Below are 17,025 nucleotides of genomic sequence, written 5' to 3' on the forward strand. Positions count from 1 at the left end.
TGCATGCACTTGTTTGCACACCAAATAATAATTATAGGTAAACTATAGAAGGCTATAAAAACGTCTTTTTTGTAATGTTGCTTCTGACACTTTATTAATCTACATCTTATGTATAAAATGAAAGTAAAATCTAGCCTTCAACCAAGATGTTTACAGGTCTGCTTTTAAAAACAGTGCTCTTTGAGACAAAGTACAGGAAAAAAGAAAAACACCTTCCCGGAACTGAAGTCATTATATAATGCTCTGTGTCATATTTTGGAACTCTATAATCAGACCTCTTGTTTAGATTGTTTATAGTGGAGGTAATACTGGTCCAGTATTTCTAGTTAGTCCTCTTTCAACAAGGTGAAAGTGAAGTAAATTACCTTTAGTTAAAACTTGGTGCTTAGCTGTCTTAAATCAAGGGATATAAGAGGTATTGCAAAGATCTGTGCAAGTTTTTCTCAACATGCAAACTTGTTTTGTTTGCTCTGTGCTCTTTGTCACTTGATATTTTGCAGTTCAGAATAACCCCCGAGTTGTCAAATGTATGATTTCCGAGAAAGGAAAGCTGTGTAAATTTTAATATAGCAGAAACTCTCTCAATAGAGGGAAAGTACGCCTGTTTATGTGAATATACTTTTGATAGTTCTAAGACAACATTTCAAGCTTTTTGTTGTGTATCACATTGATATATGACTTCAGTTGTATAATCGTATTTCTATTTTACTTTGTAGTTGGATCTAACACACATCTTTAAAAAAACTCTCATCCAGTCCCTTCGTTTTCTAGATGATAGCTACAAATCACTGTAGTACTGAATTTTCACTTATTTACACAGCTTTAAAGAATGCAACTGACCTATTAGCTGTAATACTTGCTTGTTTAGATATAAATACAACCTGGTTTGTAGACCTACCACGTTGCTGTTTTTGTCTTTCTGTCGGTTTTTGAAAGAATGAAAACAAAGATCTTAGGTGACATGAAAAAAGTTAATTTTAAATCTTGAAGCTAGTTTGAACAAGAGTCTGACTTACCCCTAAAATTTGAAATGTCTGAACTACATCAGTTTGTTTAAATTTATCTTGAAAAATAAAGAGATATTATTGAAAGAAGCTGACTAGATTTTAGAGGCCAGTTTGGAAAATTACTCTCTCTCATCTAGTTCTCTGGTAACCCGGTTCTCTTCATTTGTCTTCGTTTCATGTGACAGAAATAACAGTTTGAGAATAACAATCTCATGCTTCCTGGGAGACAAACATCATAAGTATCCTTTTGCTCAGAAGGAATCTAAACTGCATTCGCAGAAAAAGCCCAGGTTCAGAGCGCACTCGTGTGATAAACAGCTGTGGCACTGAACGGTGCGCTCTGTCGGAAGGATGGGACAACAGTGGTATTGCAGAGCTCACGAAAGTATGAGCACTAAGCACATATAGGCCAGTTTATTGTTATATAAAGACTTTTGAAAGTTTTCCATTAAAGTTACATGTGGTTCTGTCGGATTTCTGTCCTTGTGAGTACTTCTTGGCTTATTGTGGGATTATGCTTAGTTCTTGTGCTTTTAAGTTGGTGATTCATGTACTTTTTACTTTCTAGACCCTACTCAGATGGGAGGCCTGAGCATGCTGCTGCTGGCTGGAGAGCATGCCCTTGGCGCGCCAGAGGTAAGCCGGTCTCCCACCCGTCTGCCTCTCGTGCTGCGCTTCACAGCTCGGGGACTTGCATTGTGTTCCCAGTGTTACTTCTGCAGCTCCGCTCTCTTATCTCGTGAACAAACTTGGCTTACGCTTGTTTCCATTGTGTCCCATCTTTGCGTTTGGTGTGTTGAGGATAACAGAAATTGTGTAAATAAGCCCAAGAGGACACAAACACAAATCCAATGCAGATTTCTAGCTTCTCTGAACCTAGAAGTAGGGAATGCAGTGTACAGATGATTAACATTTGCCATGACCATGTCATGGGTATGTAGATTGTGTCTTCTAATTCATTCACTCTAACCAAAACATTTCCCGTTTTATGATGTTCCCATTTAGACTTTCTGGGGGGAAGGGCAAGAACATGAAATTATTAGTCTCTAGTGTCCGAATAATTCTAAACTCCTGTTTTGAAACCTGGAGACATGGCCTTGCAAGGTTGTTTTATTCTTTGAAATGTAAAAGGAAAGAGACTTGGACCCTAAGACCTTGGCTTCATGATCTAGCTACTGGACTGTATTACCAAACATTTTAGGGTGTGGCTGGGGTGGGGCGCTGACCACAGGTAGCTTGTTTGCATTTGTAGAATCTTGTTTTCTGGGCTCACTTAACAGAGGCCAGTCACATTAACATGTTAATGATTGTGTTATTTTACCACCCTCAGGACTTCCTTCGATAGGGAAATTTTTATTCCCCAACCAGAGTAGCTGTTTAGAGAAAGATAGCAGCTCAATTTTATTGCAGATCCGTATTTTTTCTTTTTTTGAAAAGTTGCTAGTATGCTTTACAACTTAACAGTTAAAGCCTATTCACATGTGTAGGCTATTTATATCATATGAGTCTTTTAGTATTTATAGTTTACATCTGGGGTCCACAGTTGTTGACTAATCTTTAACCGACAAAAATATACACGTCACTTTGTTCCATTACATCTCATTATTTAGTGTGTTACAATAGCGACGTCAGGCATCGTCTCACTTTCTCACGCATGTTGCTGCCTAAGGACAATCAGGTTAACCCACTTGAGTTTAGAGTATCCTAAGCAGATTCCAAAGGTAAATGTTGGAATAATGGCAACACTTAGCTTTCAACAGAATGTAACTCACGTGATTTCCAAGAATGCAGTGTGTTGTGAAAGTTGGCACCATGGCTCTTGACAGATTAGAGTGTAATGACATTTCATGCCCAGCGTCTTTCACTATTCTTTTTAACTTTCCAGTGTAACTGTATAACAGATCGGCATCTGTAGAACTTCCCAGTGTCAGTAAAGGAAAGGAGAATGGTTTTTTTTCTTCCTTTTTTTCCCTTTGCTTAGTTTTGCCTCTTGGGCTCTTTATAGAAGGAAGTTCTCATACTGCCTTTTAAGACATACTTCTGATACAAGCAATTTAAAAAAGTGAGCAGCAGAAAATGATCTTGGCTAAACAGAAAGAAGGATGGTTTAGAGGAAATGGAAAATAAGAGAAGTTAGATGGCATAATCATAGCTGCTGATAAAGTTTTGAGGGATCAATATGTGCTCAGTTGAATAACTGAAGCCAAACTTTCCAATGTGTGGTCAGTGCCATGGACTTGGAGCTTTTGCTTTTTAGAATGACTTGTGTTTGGATGAACAGATAAAATATTCAAACGCCTTTTTGCTTTGCCTTCTCTCCTGTGAAATTGGAGCTAATAATATTTGCTCTCATATAACTCCCAAGACCACTATACAGATTAATTAAATAAAACCTGTAAGGCATTTTTAACTCTCCTGAAAAGAATTCTTACAGGTATGGTATTATTACCCTAAGTTACTCTAAGCATTTCGTACTTAACCTCGAAGCTTGTATTACATTGGGTTCTGCAACCATAGACTGCAGTGTGCCTGCCTGGCAGCATGTGCATGGCATGTGCATGCGCCCGCGCGCACACACACACAGACATGTGCGCAAGCGCGCACGCACAGCTCCTTGTCCACAGAAACGGTGTAAGAATTTACAGTTTTAATTCCTCTTATCACTCAGTACTTAAGAAAGACAACTTTTAATATCTGGGAGATAGGAATCTAGGAAGTACAGCTGCAGCACCTCAGCAACATAGCTGAATTAGCATGAAAATTAGTGAAAAAGGTGCTAGCTTGATGGCACACCTCCTCTGTGGACCTCTCTGGAATAAGGTCGTTACATAAAAATTGAACATGTGGTGTATTTTAACAAACGCTTTCGACATGTGAGGTGTGTCGGGGGACAGACCAGTCCCAAGTTCTCTGCCTCCATGCAGCAGACACTGTCTCGAGGTTGAAGGTTTTAGAGATAGCAAATTCTTCACATGAACTTTTAGCTTCAAGGGGAATTACAATGATTTTCATTTGCTGGCCGCTATTTGCCTAGTTAAAAATTTAAAGTTCTTATGTCCAAGTTTCCATGTGATTGAAATTTGAAAATAATGGATTTTGTTTCATAAGTTTGTAGTCTTCCACCTCATCCGAAAGGCCTTCATGATTTCTTGAGCTAAATCAGATTCGTCGTCTTTCCAGTCCTTTGTTACTGTGTTAGTATGAATATATTGTAGCACTTGATTATAGTTAGTTTTATATTTTATCTACTTTATAATAAAAGTCTTATACTTTACAATGTTTTTCCCATTGCACTGTGTATAAGTCCTAATGCTAAGAGACTATAAGCAACTTGAGATCAGGAACAAAGACAACATTTAAATTGTGCAGTTTTCCTCGCTTGCCTACACAGTAGTTATTACAATTAACCTCTCTTGAGTACTGCTTCTATTCAGAGTGCTGTTTTTAAGTGCTTTATGTAAGAGTAACTTACTCCTCCTGACGGTGAAGTATGAGTTAAGTCTTTTCTACCTAGAAGTAAATATTAAATCATCAAGTAAGGAAAAAGACAGAGAGAGGGGTTAATGAAACTACCCATGATGGTACAGCTGCAGAGTGGCAGCCCTGAGATTTGAGCCCAGTCTTCATGTAGCTTCCAGGGGCTTTGTGATTCAGTCCTGCTCCCCGCTCCATTCTGCTCACCACGGTGCTGTCCTGTGCCGGCTGTATCCTCGCTGAAGCTGCAAACAGGCAGAACAGGCACATTTCATGAGTGCTTTCAGGGCGGGGCACTGTGCTCGGTGATTTCTCATTCTTCTTCCCAAGGACCCTACGCTGTGAGTTTCTGGTTCATTGTGTCCTCATTCTTCAAGGTCATAGAGCAGGGAAGTCCTAGTACTAGGATTTAAATCCACATGTTTTCCACTAAATGATGAGATAGACAAAATCTGATGAGGTAGTTGTAATAAGTACTCCACAGGCCAGTGATAGAGCAGTTGATTGTATTAATATTTGTTGAATGAATGATTACATACACAATTTAAATACAGTTTTAAATTTAAAACAAATACTGACTTAGGTAGGTGAACCATAATAAAGTAAAAACTATAATTTTTACCTTATTATAATTTACCTTCAGTTTATCTTTTTTTATTAAAATTCCTGACATCAGTGAAATGAGAACTTTTCTGCCCCCGGTACAATTTAGCTGGATACATGCCTATCTTAGGCCACTATACTTGACTACTCTAGAACACATAAATCCATTGATTCCCAGCCTCCCTACTTCTAACTCACAGCCGTATCCCCATCAAAACTTTTATTTCCTTCTCACAGATTTATAGCTTTTAAATGCACTTTGTGAAGAAAGACACTGAATTCTACATGCAAAAGGAAGTGGATACTCTACGCTCTTCTCTTTCCTAGGCATTTGCAGGCTTCCCCCTTTTACGTCACTCTTCCTTGCCCCTTTAAGCTGAAACTGCCTCTCTCCCCACAGAACCTACCCTCTTCCTTCTCTCAGCAGTGGGGCTTAAAGGCTGGAGCATTCCGTACTTTCTACCCAGCCTGATTAACAGTCATAAAGCCTTAGTGAGTTCCCAGGGTGCATTGATGAGCTTATTTCTTGATCTCTCAGAGATGATGGAATGGGCACTGTGGAAAGTGAGCATTAAGAGTGCTGGGATAAGAAGAGAGAATGGACAAGAGGGTGAAAGAGGTGTCATTACCAAGAGAAAGAGTTACTGTTGATTTCCGTGTTGAATGTTTATGTGCACTTTGCTGTTTCTTTTCTCACATGGTCCTGTGAAGACGGCAAGAAGGCAGAGTAGCATTGCATCCTACCTAGCAGATGAAGAACTGAGGCAGAAAGATGCTATTGTCATTTGTAGAACTGGCTAGGAGCCTGTCTGGACTCCCTTACTGTTACTTTCCCACATGATTATAATAGTAGGAAACTTTACCCATAGAGTGAAATCAATACTCTAGTAGGTCTGATGCTCTGAGTAAAATGAAGCTCTGTTCGTCTTTTAGCTAGATAGCTTAACACATTGCTGTGCTTTGTATCTAGATGTCCCCCACAAAGCTTCATGCACTCATAAGTGTGGCTCTTTAGAGCTGGGTGGATCTAGGGTGTGTGATACTGGGATTAAGGGTGTATGATACTAAAGTAGTCCATTGATTAGAATTAGTAAGTTCTGGGTGTAGCAGAATGGATTTAGTAAAAACAGAAGCCCCATCCTGGGTGTGTGTGACACCATTCAAAAGATTTGTAATCTAGATGGGAAAAGGAAAGATGGAAGGCAGGGCTGTTGCTGCTGCTGCTGCTGCTGCTGCTGCCACTGCCACCATTGTTGCCTTCTGCCTGCCCTGCCATGGACTGTTTCTCCTCTGTTATGCCCCTCTGCCTTAGAGCCATTTGACTAAGGACTGAAACCTCTACAAACTGTGAGCCAAAATAACCTTTCCTGCTTTAACTAGTGGGCATCGGGTATTTTGACTCAGCAATAAGAAAAGCAATTAAGACACATACTCTAATTTAAGAGAGCGTGATCTCTGGGTGCTGCTCAGTTTGCTTCCCATAGTAGCCCAAGACCCCTCCTAAACGTAGTGTACTACAGTAGTGGAACCCAGGTATAGTGTTTGGTTTCCGGTTCCCCTGTAGCCCTCAGATGACATCCCTTGCCCTCAAACTGTCTCTCCTTCTGAAAGATACTCCCTACCCCAGTCCAAGCCCCCTTCCTCCTCCCAGATCCCCTCTTTCAGCTGTGACTGACTGTAGAGACAGTGGCTCTGTCTGACCCTTCCCCCTCTGTTCTAACATCCTTCCAGTTACCAAGGGCTAGCAAGTGCTGTCTCTGATTTAATTGCGCCTGACTTCTCTGCTGCTTTATTTCCTCAACCTTTTAATTGGTCTCCTATCTCCAGTCACTCCCAGCCGAGGTCGTCCGGCGCACCTCGGACATAATTACCTAACTGCACATCTCTCGTCATGCTGTTCTTCTGACTGCACATCTGGGCTGGCTCCCCGTTTCCTCCAGCCTAATTTTTAGACCTCCTAACATAGAATTCCAGTTTCCGTCAGTCTGATTCCTCTCCCACAACACTGCCCTTGCATCTTATTCTTTACCCACAGTGGGAAAGTCACTTTCTCAGAAACACAGGCTACATACTTGCCTCCATATTTTACCACCTGCAGCTACTACTTCACTTTCACACTTAATCTGGCTTTCCTCCTAGGGATATCTCAGATATTACCTTATCGTCTTCCACCCACGAAATGACAGTTGTTTCTCTGTTCTCCTGTGGACCCTGTAATATTCCACTGTTAGTTAGCATTTACATAGTGTAGCTGTCACCTGCATTTAAATTGCAAGGAGCCTGAGGGTCTGGCACATTCCCTGTGTCTTCATTTTATTTCCCGCTATATACTAGAAATGCGTGGAATTTAAGCGTCTTAAAAGCGGCAGTCTTCGTGGCTGTACATAATAAACGTTTATCAAGTGAGCGAATAGTAACAAACGTGTTTGAATTAGCAAGGGTGTAAGGACATGACTGCGCTGCAGTGATTGCACACCCCACTGGTGCCTGCAGCTGCGAGTCTTGAGCCTTGCGAGTAGGAATTGGCCCTTAGTAGGCCGTAGCTTCCCCTGTCACGTAGGGTACATAGCTGACTTGATCTGGTTTTATATCAGGAGGCTGGGGTCAGTTTTCTGTGTCTATAATTTTCACAATCTGAATTGCTCCTGTGGAAAAAAAGCACTTCATCTTAATTCTTAATTATACTAATCATTTCCCTTCCTTGGTTATTGAAAATTATAGCTAAATCAAAGGGAATACTGGGTTTAAAGGAAGTTGAATATGTGGTTAGCAAAAATCCCTTTAGGTAATTTTGTTTTTGGGCATATAGCAACACCTAGTGGCTTTCTGCATTATTTCACAGGCTATTTCTAGAAATAGCTTCTTGGGCTCCCCCTTTTATTTAACCATTGTGTGTTTAATATCTTTTCTTCCTCAATGAACAAACAAATATGGTTGACTTGCTATGTTGTGTTATTTTTAGTAAGTAAGCTGCCATTAACATAGGAATGCATTTTGAGAAACTGGTGTATGCCCCACCTTATAAAAAATAAATAATTTAATATATTTTGAAAACAGGCAGCAAGATGGCATAGCACAGCACAATATTTTATACATTTCACAAAGTCTGTGACCCTCCAACTAATGGAAGTACTGAGATAGCCTTTTGTGGAGAAAAATTCTGTTTTGTACATATAGAATTCTATATTTAATAAACGTATACATTGTTATATGCATAATACACATACTTTTGTTGAGTGGCTTATTCATTAATCACTCAAATGAAATCCATTTTAAATTTGCTATGATAGTGAACCATTTTTATATTTTTAGGTTATGTTCTTTATACTTTTTGTACCTTCTTCCTCTGTCTTGTCTAGTTCTGTTACATTGTTTGTTTCCTTTACAGCAAATTTTTTTTTTTTTTTTGAGAAAGAGTCTTACCATGTAGTTCCAGGTGGGCTTGAACTCACTATGTAGCCCAGGCTGGCCTCAAACTCACAGCAATCCTTCTGCCTCAGCCTCCCCAGTGCTGTGATTATTAGCATACACCACCATGCCCAGCTACAACTTTCTTTATTATTGTTCCCACTTTGGCCCCCTATTTTGGTCCCTCCTGATTTGCTATTTATATTGTGCTATGAACTAGAGAATCAGGTAACAAGTCAGAGAACTCTATAGTTCAGTAGATCCCTGTCCTCCTGGCTCTAATTTTGTGCTGTTGTCATCACAGTACACTGAAGATACATCCTAAATCTACACTGCTTTAAAGTAATCAGTAATCGCAGCCAGATTTTGAGAGAGAACAGTCCACTAGAGTCAGGAGCTTTAGCAAGTCCACTCATGCTGCGGAAGCCGTTGGGCAATCTTTGTTGTACTTCATGGCCAGGCCCCTGAGCCTCTTTGTACTCAAATACACACAGAGAATCAAGTCTGTCAACTCTCTCAGGTACCTGGTGAGCACAGACACATATGCACAGACTTCTTTCATGAGCAGGAGTAGAGATGCCTTCATAATTACTTACATCCGAAACTGTCATTCAGATTTCATGACTGGATACATAATTGTGGCCAAATAACCTATAAATGACATTTGCAGTTCAATCTTCTTCTTGTTGTTAATAGGAACTCTTGGCCATGGGACCACTTACTTCATCACAAATGGTAGCTACTTCTCACACGTAATGAGATCTGAAATAAGAGCACAGTTATGCACTGCATAGTGCTCTAGTACCATTACAATGGGTAGCAGGCTGCCTATGTACTTTGATCCCGTAAGGTTGTGGCCATCCTAGTCTGTGTAAGTATGCCCTATGATGTCTGCATCATGATGAGATCACCTAACTGCAGATCTTAAAACATGTCTCTTAAAACTTGCTGTAACACAGTGTGTGACTACATATGTTACAGAGCACTTACGCAGTGCATGTACCTTAAATAATACTTCATTCCAAATATCTTGCAGATATTTGTTGCATATACAACCTCTTTTGTTAAATTTTTATAAAGACATTTTATAGTTTGCACTCAGTTCCAAGATGGATTCTAAGTCAAGTTTTGATTATTTACCAAAATATCTAGAAGCCAAACACACAGATTTCTTTGTAAACCAGGAAAGTGTTGTTTTTTATATCATCACTAAATTATAAAGATTTTTTTCCAATAAAGGGATTTCCAAACCTTTGTGCTTACTAATTTCAGGACTTGTTCACATCCTTTTGAGTGCATTTTGTGTGTCCCTGGTGGAGCTTTTGGCGTAACACACAAACAGTCAAGTGGCAATAAGGGAGTCAGGTTTTGTAGTGAAACCTCAGGAAGCAAATTAATTAAAGATTCTACACCTTCTCTGTGATGCTTGTCACTATGAAAAGCTGGCCATTGCTCTTTAAAAATCCAGAGGTGACAATTAAAATTTTACATGCTTGCTCCTGTTCAGTGGCCTGTGACACTGCTAGGAAAACACATCCCCGATGTCTAATGAAGGTTCACTGGGAACTATTTTCAGGAGCATAACTGGCAACTCTTCAGAATTCACCATCTAATAAAATCACACAGCTATTAAAATTAAATGTCTCGAAAATGAGCATTCATAACTGTACTGCAATGTTTATTTTCATGAAAACATTACATATACAACTGAGGATATATATAGAATATTAACAGTGCTTATGTTTGGTAGGTAACATTGTAGGGGTATTTCTGCTCTTTTTAAAGTGTTCACATGGAAATTTTTAGTCAGTTATAGGGATATTTTTAGTCAGAAGACAAGTTACTAAAATGTGTTCTTAAAATGAAAGACAACTGTTTCCGCACAGACGGTCTGGCTTTGTCATTCAGGAGAGTGGGGAAAGAATAGACTGATTGGGATTTAGAAAACCTGTTGTCTGCTGTCATTAGTTCATTCAGCAGATACTTACTAAATATCTACACTGCACCCAGAGAGTGTTGGAAATAATACATTAAGCAAAACTCCTGGACGGGATGGCCCATACACAGATATGTTTGTGGTAGCAGGTGTTAAAGAATAAGGGGACTGTTGAGTAGTAGGGAGAGTGTCACCTAGCTCCCTGGCCCTGCGTTCCTGCATCTGTAAAACAAGAGGATGTTGGATCAGAGAGGTAATTCAATCTTTGCCTCTCGAATATTTTGTGAGTCCTAGGACTTTTGCATCACAGTTAACCGAGCGATTATGTCATCCAGATGCAGAAATGGACCAGTGCTAGCATGGAGATAAGAGCAAGTGGAGCCTGAGAAGAACACTTGATGGATAGAATTTTTTAAAGTGCTGTTTCAGTGACTGTTATCAATAATTAAGATACAGTTCAGATAGGAGGCTAAATGTTTACCCCATAGGAAACAAGATTTATGAATAGTAAGTAATAGAAAATACATAATACAAGAGAAATCGCTTTTAAATAAATACCAGCCATCTTGAGATTAAGACTTGTGTTACAAGTACATGAAAACCCTGGAAAACAAGAATTTGATTTGAGTTTTGTTTTCTCAGAAGAGCGCTGTCAGGTCTCACCCGTGTTTGCACGTAGGAAGGTTGGTAGGAAGCATTGGGGAAACACAGAACAGAGAACAAGTGGGTATTCTTCGGGTGCCGTGGCAGAAAGCCAAATGATAAAACTGCATCTTCCAGACTTTCCTTCAAGGGCCGTGCTGTCCATCTCCCTCTCTTTGCATGGTTTAGCAGCTGAATGGTCACTTGTTCAAAGCTTTGCCCAGTAACCACTTTTTTGTTACAGTGTTGCCTCAACGTAGAGGCAGTGAAGCCATTCTTTTGTTAAAATGAAGATGTAGGTGGTGCTTGTCTTTTGCTGCCTTCCAGAAGTTATTCCTGGGATGCCTCATGCCACCTTTCCGTTTCAGATATCCTCGGGGGCCTGCAGGCCTGATGTTCCCGAGTCTCCAGAACTGCGTCAGAAGTCACCACTGTTCCAGTTTGCTGAGGTCAGTACTGCAATTTATAGCTAGTCATGAGATTGTAAAGCAAGCCTAAATTTGGGCTGATGGCAGAACAATGAAGAACTCGACTCAGCTTAGTTAACCATAAATCAGAAAACAGAGGAAAACCTTAGAATTCTAAAGTTCTTAGCTAAGGAATAACTGTGTTTCTGAAGCCTTGTTGTTAAATTATACTAAGTATTTCTACACTTAAACCTCATCACTAACTTTTATTCATGGGTAGTAAGGTAAAGAATACAAATGAATTATTAGAACTTATTTATTACCTGTTAATTTCATAAATAGGCAGACAAAATCAGCACATGCCTCTTGTCTGAGCAACTAAAAGACTTAGCTAGACCCTGTCTCAAAGTTAAAGAAAAAAATTAAATTTTAAAAGATAAAAAAGGGGTCAGGAAGTAGCTCAAAGTGAAGGCCCTGGGTTCAATACCCATTTCAAAAAAAAGGAGGGGAAAAAGGAACCGTTTTCCACTGTTGGTGGGAGTGTAGACTGGTATAGCAAAATCAGTGTGGAGATTCCTCAAAAAACTAGGATTAGAGGTCCCATTCGACTCAGCTATTCCCCTTCTGGGTATTTTCTCAGAAGAATTAAAAACATCATACCACAGTGATATATATGCACCCACATTTGTAGCAGTTTGTAATAGCTAGATCTTGGAAACTACCCAAATGCCCATCAACCAAGAGGTGGATTTAAAAAAGTGGTCTTTTTGTGTAATGGAATACTACTCAGCTATAAAGAAGGATAAACTGGAGACTTTTATCGCTAAATAGATGAAACTAGAGACTATACTCGTTAAGTGAAATAAACCAGATGCAAATGTGTAAACATCATATTGTCTCCCTAGTGTGAAAGAGTAAATAAGATCCAATGGGAAGAAACTTCAAAAAGAAAGAGCAGCTGGTTTGGGAGAATGGAAAAAAGAAGGAAGGAAAAGCTAAAGGAAAAAAAAAATATATATATATATGATTGTTCAGATAGTTATACTACTAATTTCTCTTAGTTCATTGAAAAGATAGGTTTGTGCTACTATTGTTTGGATAACTAAATGTTGATATTTTATACTCTGAGTAACTAATTTAAAGATAACAGTACATAATGTATTAACCATTGTTACCCTCATATCATATTGTTTTGGAATTCTTTTAAGTAAATAAATAAGAAAGAAAGAGAAATGCATATTGCTTCTCTCTTTGTTGAAACTGTAGCATGAGGTAGCAGTTGCAGTCTTTTGGTGTAGGTCAGACCGGTTCTCCTCAGCATACCTCTGAGAACTGCTTCAGAGAGATAATGTAGTTGAGCACATTATCCTGGACATCAAGTCTAGGGATAAAAACTCTTCCCAAAATATCTTCCTTTATCCTGGAATTTTATATGAGCTCTCATGACTTTTTTTTTTAAAGCTTAGGCCACCTAATCTCCCCTTGCTCACTTGAATTGTTTTTCGTTATATATTCTCTGTCACTCTCTGCCTTCCTAGCGTTTGCCCATCTTTCACAGTTTTATAAGGGGACTGTGTTTTTAGTATTGGATTTTTTGTGTGCTGGCACATTAGGCCGTCCTTGGAGACTGTTGACAGTATTCCTAAATGCCTTGGTGATAGCACCAGAATCTTACAGTATATATTTGCTCACAGTGTTCATAATCTACCTCTTTCTGTCTCTGTGTGAGATCTGCCGTGAAGTGCAATTTCTTTTTACATCAGTTGTTTTATTTTTTGTTTCGTGGAGGGTTAGTGGGGATAAGAAGTAATATCTGAAGTAAGACCTACTGAGTTTATACTTCCCAGTACTTCAGGAAAACTCCCATGGGTGCATATGTGTAGTCTTTCACGTTTGCATATGATATTCACTGGAAATTGCTGTGTATGTGGTTTGAACAATTAGACTTCTGCATTTCCACTCTTTTTCTTTTTTAAATTTGTGATACCCAGAATTGAACCCCCAGGGCCTTTGCACTGAACTATATCCTTACCCCATCCCCTGTTTGGAAATTTTTTTTTTTTCTGGTACTGGAAATTGAACTCACGACCTCAGGCTTGCTAGGCAGGCACTGTGCCGCTGAGCTAAATCCCCAGCCCCTGGAAAGTTTTGTTTTGAGACAGAGTCTTCCTAAGTCACTGAGTTGTCAAGCTCGGCTCAGAATTGTGATCCTCCACCCAGAGTGCTAGCATTACAGGCGTACTCCTTCACCCCCAGCTTTAATTTCACTGTTGAACATCTTCAGAACACTTGCTCAAATAGTATCTATTCATGATGATTTGTTTGTATCTGGTTTGCTATTCTAAGAATGGTAATTTGTCTAATTCAAAAGAAACATAGAGTTAAAATTTTCCTAATGGCTTCAACAGTAATTAAAATCAATAATTCAGTATTTCTAATAATTCTTTGTCATCCCTAAACATCTCTCTGATGCCACATTACTGCATGGTCCATAGCTTTTCTAATTTTTCTAAAGGTCACTTTTCTGAAAAGTGACTTTTACAATTTTAGTGTTAGGATTAAGGTGTATTTATTGCTTATAGTAGGCTTAGTTTTTTCTCACTGTAATTTTATAAAATGAGTATTATCATCAGTTTGCATTTGAGAAAAATAAGTCTCAAAAGTTTGGCTGAACTGCCCAAGGTCGTGTAGCTGGTAAACAGCAGAGTGAAGATTCAGTCTCAGAATGGGGACACATGTCCGTGTGCCGCTCCTGTACTGTCTCACAGCTGCCTCGGCAGAGAACGGCTTGGAGGGAGATAGGCAGGGAGAAGAGAGAATGACTGATCGTGTGTGCAGCCTCCAGCTTTAAATTATGCATATTTTTGAAAAGTAATTGAAACAAGGAAATTCACTTGAACAGATCTCCTGAACTGCCGTTTGATGCATACCTGATCCCCTTGCACGGGTCTTGGCAGATGAGCCAAGCTCCTTTCATTCTTCAGAACCATCGTTTTTAGACAGGGCCTTTGTCTTGCTTTATCACTTACACTTCCTTCTAAACGGGATTGAGGGTGATGACCCATGTCTTCATCTTTATCAGTTTCTACAAGAGAAACACGGCAGAACCTAGGAGCCTGATAAGGACAATGTCTTTGAATCTTAAAAATTACTTGTTGCCTTTCAGATATCTTCAAGCGCATCCCACCCTGATGCTCCTACAAAACAGTGTCAGGCATCGGCCTTGTTTCAGTTCGCAGAGGTGAGCACCCCACCGGCCTTCAGTGCTTGTGGGTCTCGGAACACTTGAGCCCAGGAAATACTGAGATGGAGTTTTAAATGACCTGCAGTGAACCGCAGGCGTGACTCTTGCCATTTCTGACATACTGCACAGAATGCCGTGGCTCTCAGCTGCCTTGGTGTCATGTAATCAAATCAGCTCTAGATTGTATACCCGTCTTATAAGCATTCATTAAGGTTTCATTCAGAATAGACACTTACCAGTAATTTATTTACTTCAGCTTGCCTTGTTTCTAATGTAAAACCTTGGACACACTACTGTCAACATGAGAAACAGGATTTTATTTATTAAATGTCACCAATAGCAAAGTCAGACGCGGTAATTCGTGAATGACTCTCTCAAGGCAGGCGCAGCGGTGCGCCAGCTCTGTGGAGTCATCAGCGCGCGCTTTCTGTGTGACATAGCTGCGCCAGGGTTGTCATTTGTGTCCCTGCCGCCCTTGCAGGATCTCAGGTTTCCTTGCCTTCCCAGCCGGAAAGCACACACTGCAGAGTATCTTCTTGGCTGACTGCACAGGAGGCAAACCTGATACATTTCACTTTGCTGCAGTAGCCCTAGCCTCGACTATGTGCTCATGCAGAATGAGCGCACAGGACAGGTGACAAAATGCACGCAGCCTATGAAAATACCACCTGCTTCAGGCCTTTCCCCTCTTCCCTTCCTATTAACTCCAACCAAACACACATATCGAAAAGTAGCGCTTTGTAGATTGAGAGAAAATGACAAGCAGGCCTACTCTGTTTAATATTGATGTATTGAATCTCTTGGGTTCATTTGAATAAAGGGTGCCGCATAAATGTAATGTAAAGTGAGATCCTTTTGGTAGGAGAAAACCTAGCATCTTACTTTGAAAATGAGAAAAACATTACTTTCGGCTCTTACATCAAAAATATAAAAAATAAAATCAAAATAATTCTGCTTCCTCTGGGGACACTTGTGTCAGCCACTGACTTTGCACCATCTTTGATCTGCTCATGAGGTAGACATCTCTGTCACAGTAAGAAAAATACATAATGTTATCATTTTGTACAGAATAAGTTGCTTGATGAATCTGAATAAATTAAGATTTTATCATAATCTTCATTCTGAAAAACAGGCTGTTATTTGCACTGTCTGGGAAAACAGTTTCACAAACACCTTTTGTTTTTCTCTAGTGTTGATACCAATTTATTTGATGCTAGCAAGTTGTTCAAGAGTTAAAAAAAGAATTTTGGTGTGTTGATTATTTATTTTTAATGTTGATATCTGAGCCAGGCCCATCCAACTTTGCAGAAACATTTCCTTTGAAACAGAATTTATTTGCCTATATGCCTTTGGATTAAATTCTTCACTGTGTAGAACGAATATTAGAAAGGTACAATGGCTCATCTTTGACCCACCTGATATTTGCATATGTATTAACTACTAAGAGTATTCAACCTAGTGTAAAATGTCAGTGTGGAACATTTCAGCTGGAGTCGCTGTGTGTCTGTCAGCATGATTAAATGTTTTATTTTGTTTTTTTGTTTTTGTTTTTTTCCGGTACCAGGGATCAAACTCATGACCTTGCGCTTGCCGGGCAGGCGCTGTGCCACTGAGCTAAATCCCAGCCCCAATTAAATGTTACTTAAGAGATACCATCATCAGATTCATTAGAAGGCCCAGGAGCCCTCTGAGAGATCAGTTTGATGATGTAATAGCTGCTATCTACAGAATCAGATTCCGTGCCTCTCTCAAACAAAATAATTTGCTCTTGATGCTCAGTAGACTCCTCAGAGGAGAAGGTTTGGTCTTGTCTCTTAATTTTACTAAGGTTTTGTTTTTTTTTTTAAGGAAGATAAGAACTTCCAGCTTGGGAGAGACTCAAGCGGAGACATCTCCAGATGCTCCAGAGGTTGTCCCACTGTTCAATAGCACTTCTGCTAGGGACACTTGGTTTTTGACATGAAGTGTGTGTAGGACTTGAGGAAGCTTAATATTGTTAATATGAAAACTGACTAGGAGTTGTTTCAGTGGATTGTAGCATAGACATGCATGATGAAATACCAAAATACAGTGATAATGTAAAAAGGTGTAATTTTATTATGCCCTGGAATTCAGTAGTCTTCTCCCTCCAACTCTCGGGATATTGCTTTTCATAGGTACATTTTGCATAATTTCTAAGCAAATTAAAGCAGGGCATTATTATTTAATTGTGAATTTTATGTGTCTTATAATTGAGAAGTTTATAGTTCTCTAAGGATATATAGTGTGGTCATTTTTCTCATATGACAAACAGAATCCTGAGTC

General features: G+C 39.5%; 1 protein-coding gene across 8 annotated transcripts in view; it reads left to right on the forward strand.

Moving 5' to 3' along the window:
- Positions 1 to 17,025, forward strand: part of Bbx (bobby sox homolog (Drosophila)) — a 255,067-nt gene that overhangs the window by 177,497 nt on the left and 60,545 nt on the right. For 7 of the 8 annotated variants that reach the window (XM_005386346.2, XM_005386352.2, XM_013515187.1 and 4 more), the window contains 3 exons: positions 1,576 to 1,643; positions 11,439 to 11,519; positions 14,644 to 14,718. In XM_005386346.2, the coding sequence (XP_005386403.1) occupies positions 1,576 to 1,643; positions 11,439 to 11,519; positions 14,644 to 14,718 (224 nt within the window). The remainder of the gene's footprint in view (positions 1 to 1,575; positions 1,644 to 11,438; positions 11,520 to 14,643; positions 14,719 to 17,025) is intronic. The other variant, XM_005386351.2, reaches the window with a different exon arrangement.

This window comes from Chinchilla lanigera, unplaced genomic scaffold (genome assembly GCF_000276665.1).
Source record: "Chinchilla lanigera isolate Chin_1 unplaced genomic scaffold, ChiLan1.0 scaffold00026, whole genome shotgun sequence".
Lineage (NCBI taxonomy): Eukaryota > Metazoa > Chordata > Mammalia > Rodentia > Chinchillidae > Chinchilla > Chinchilla lanigera.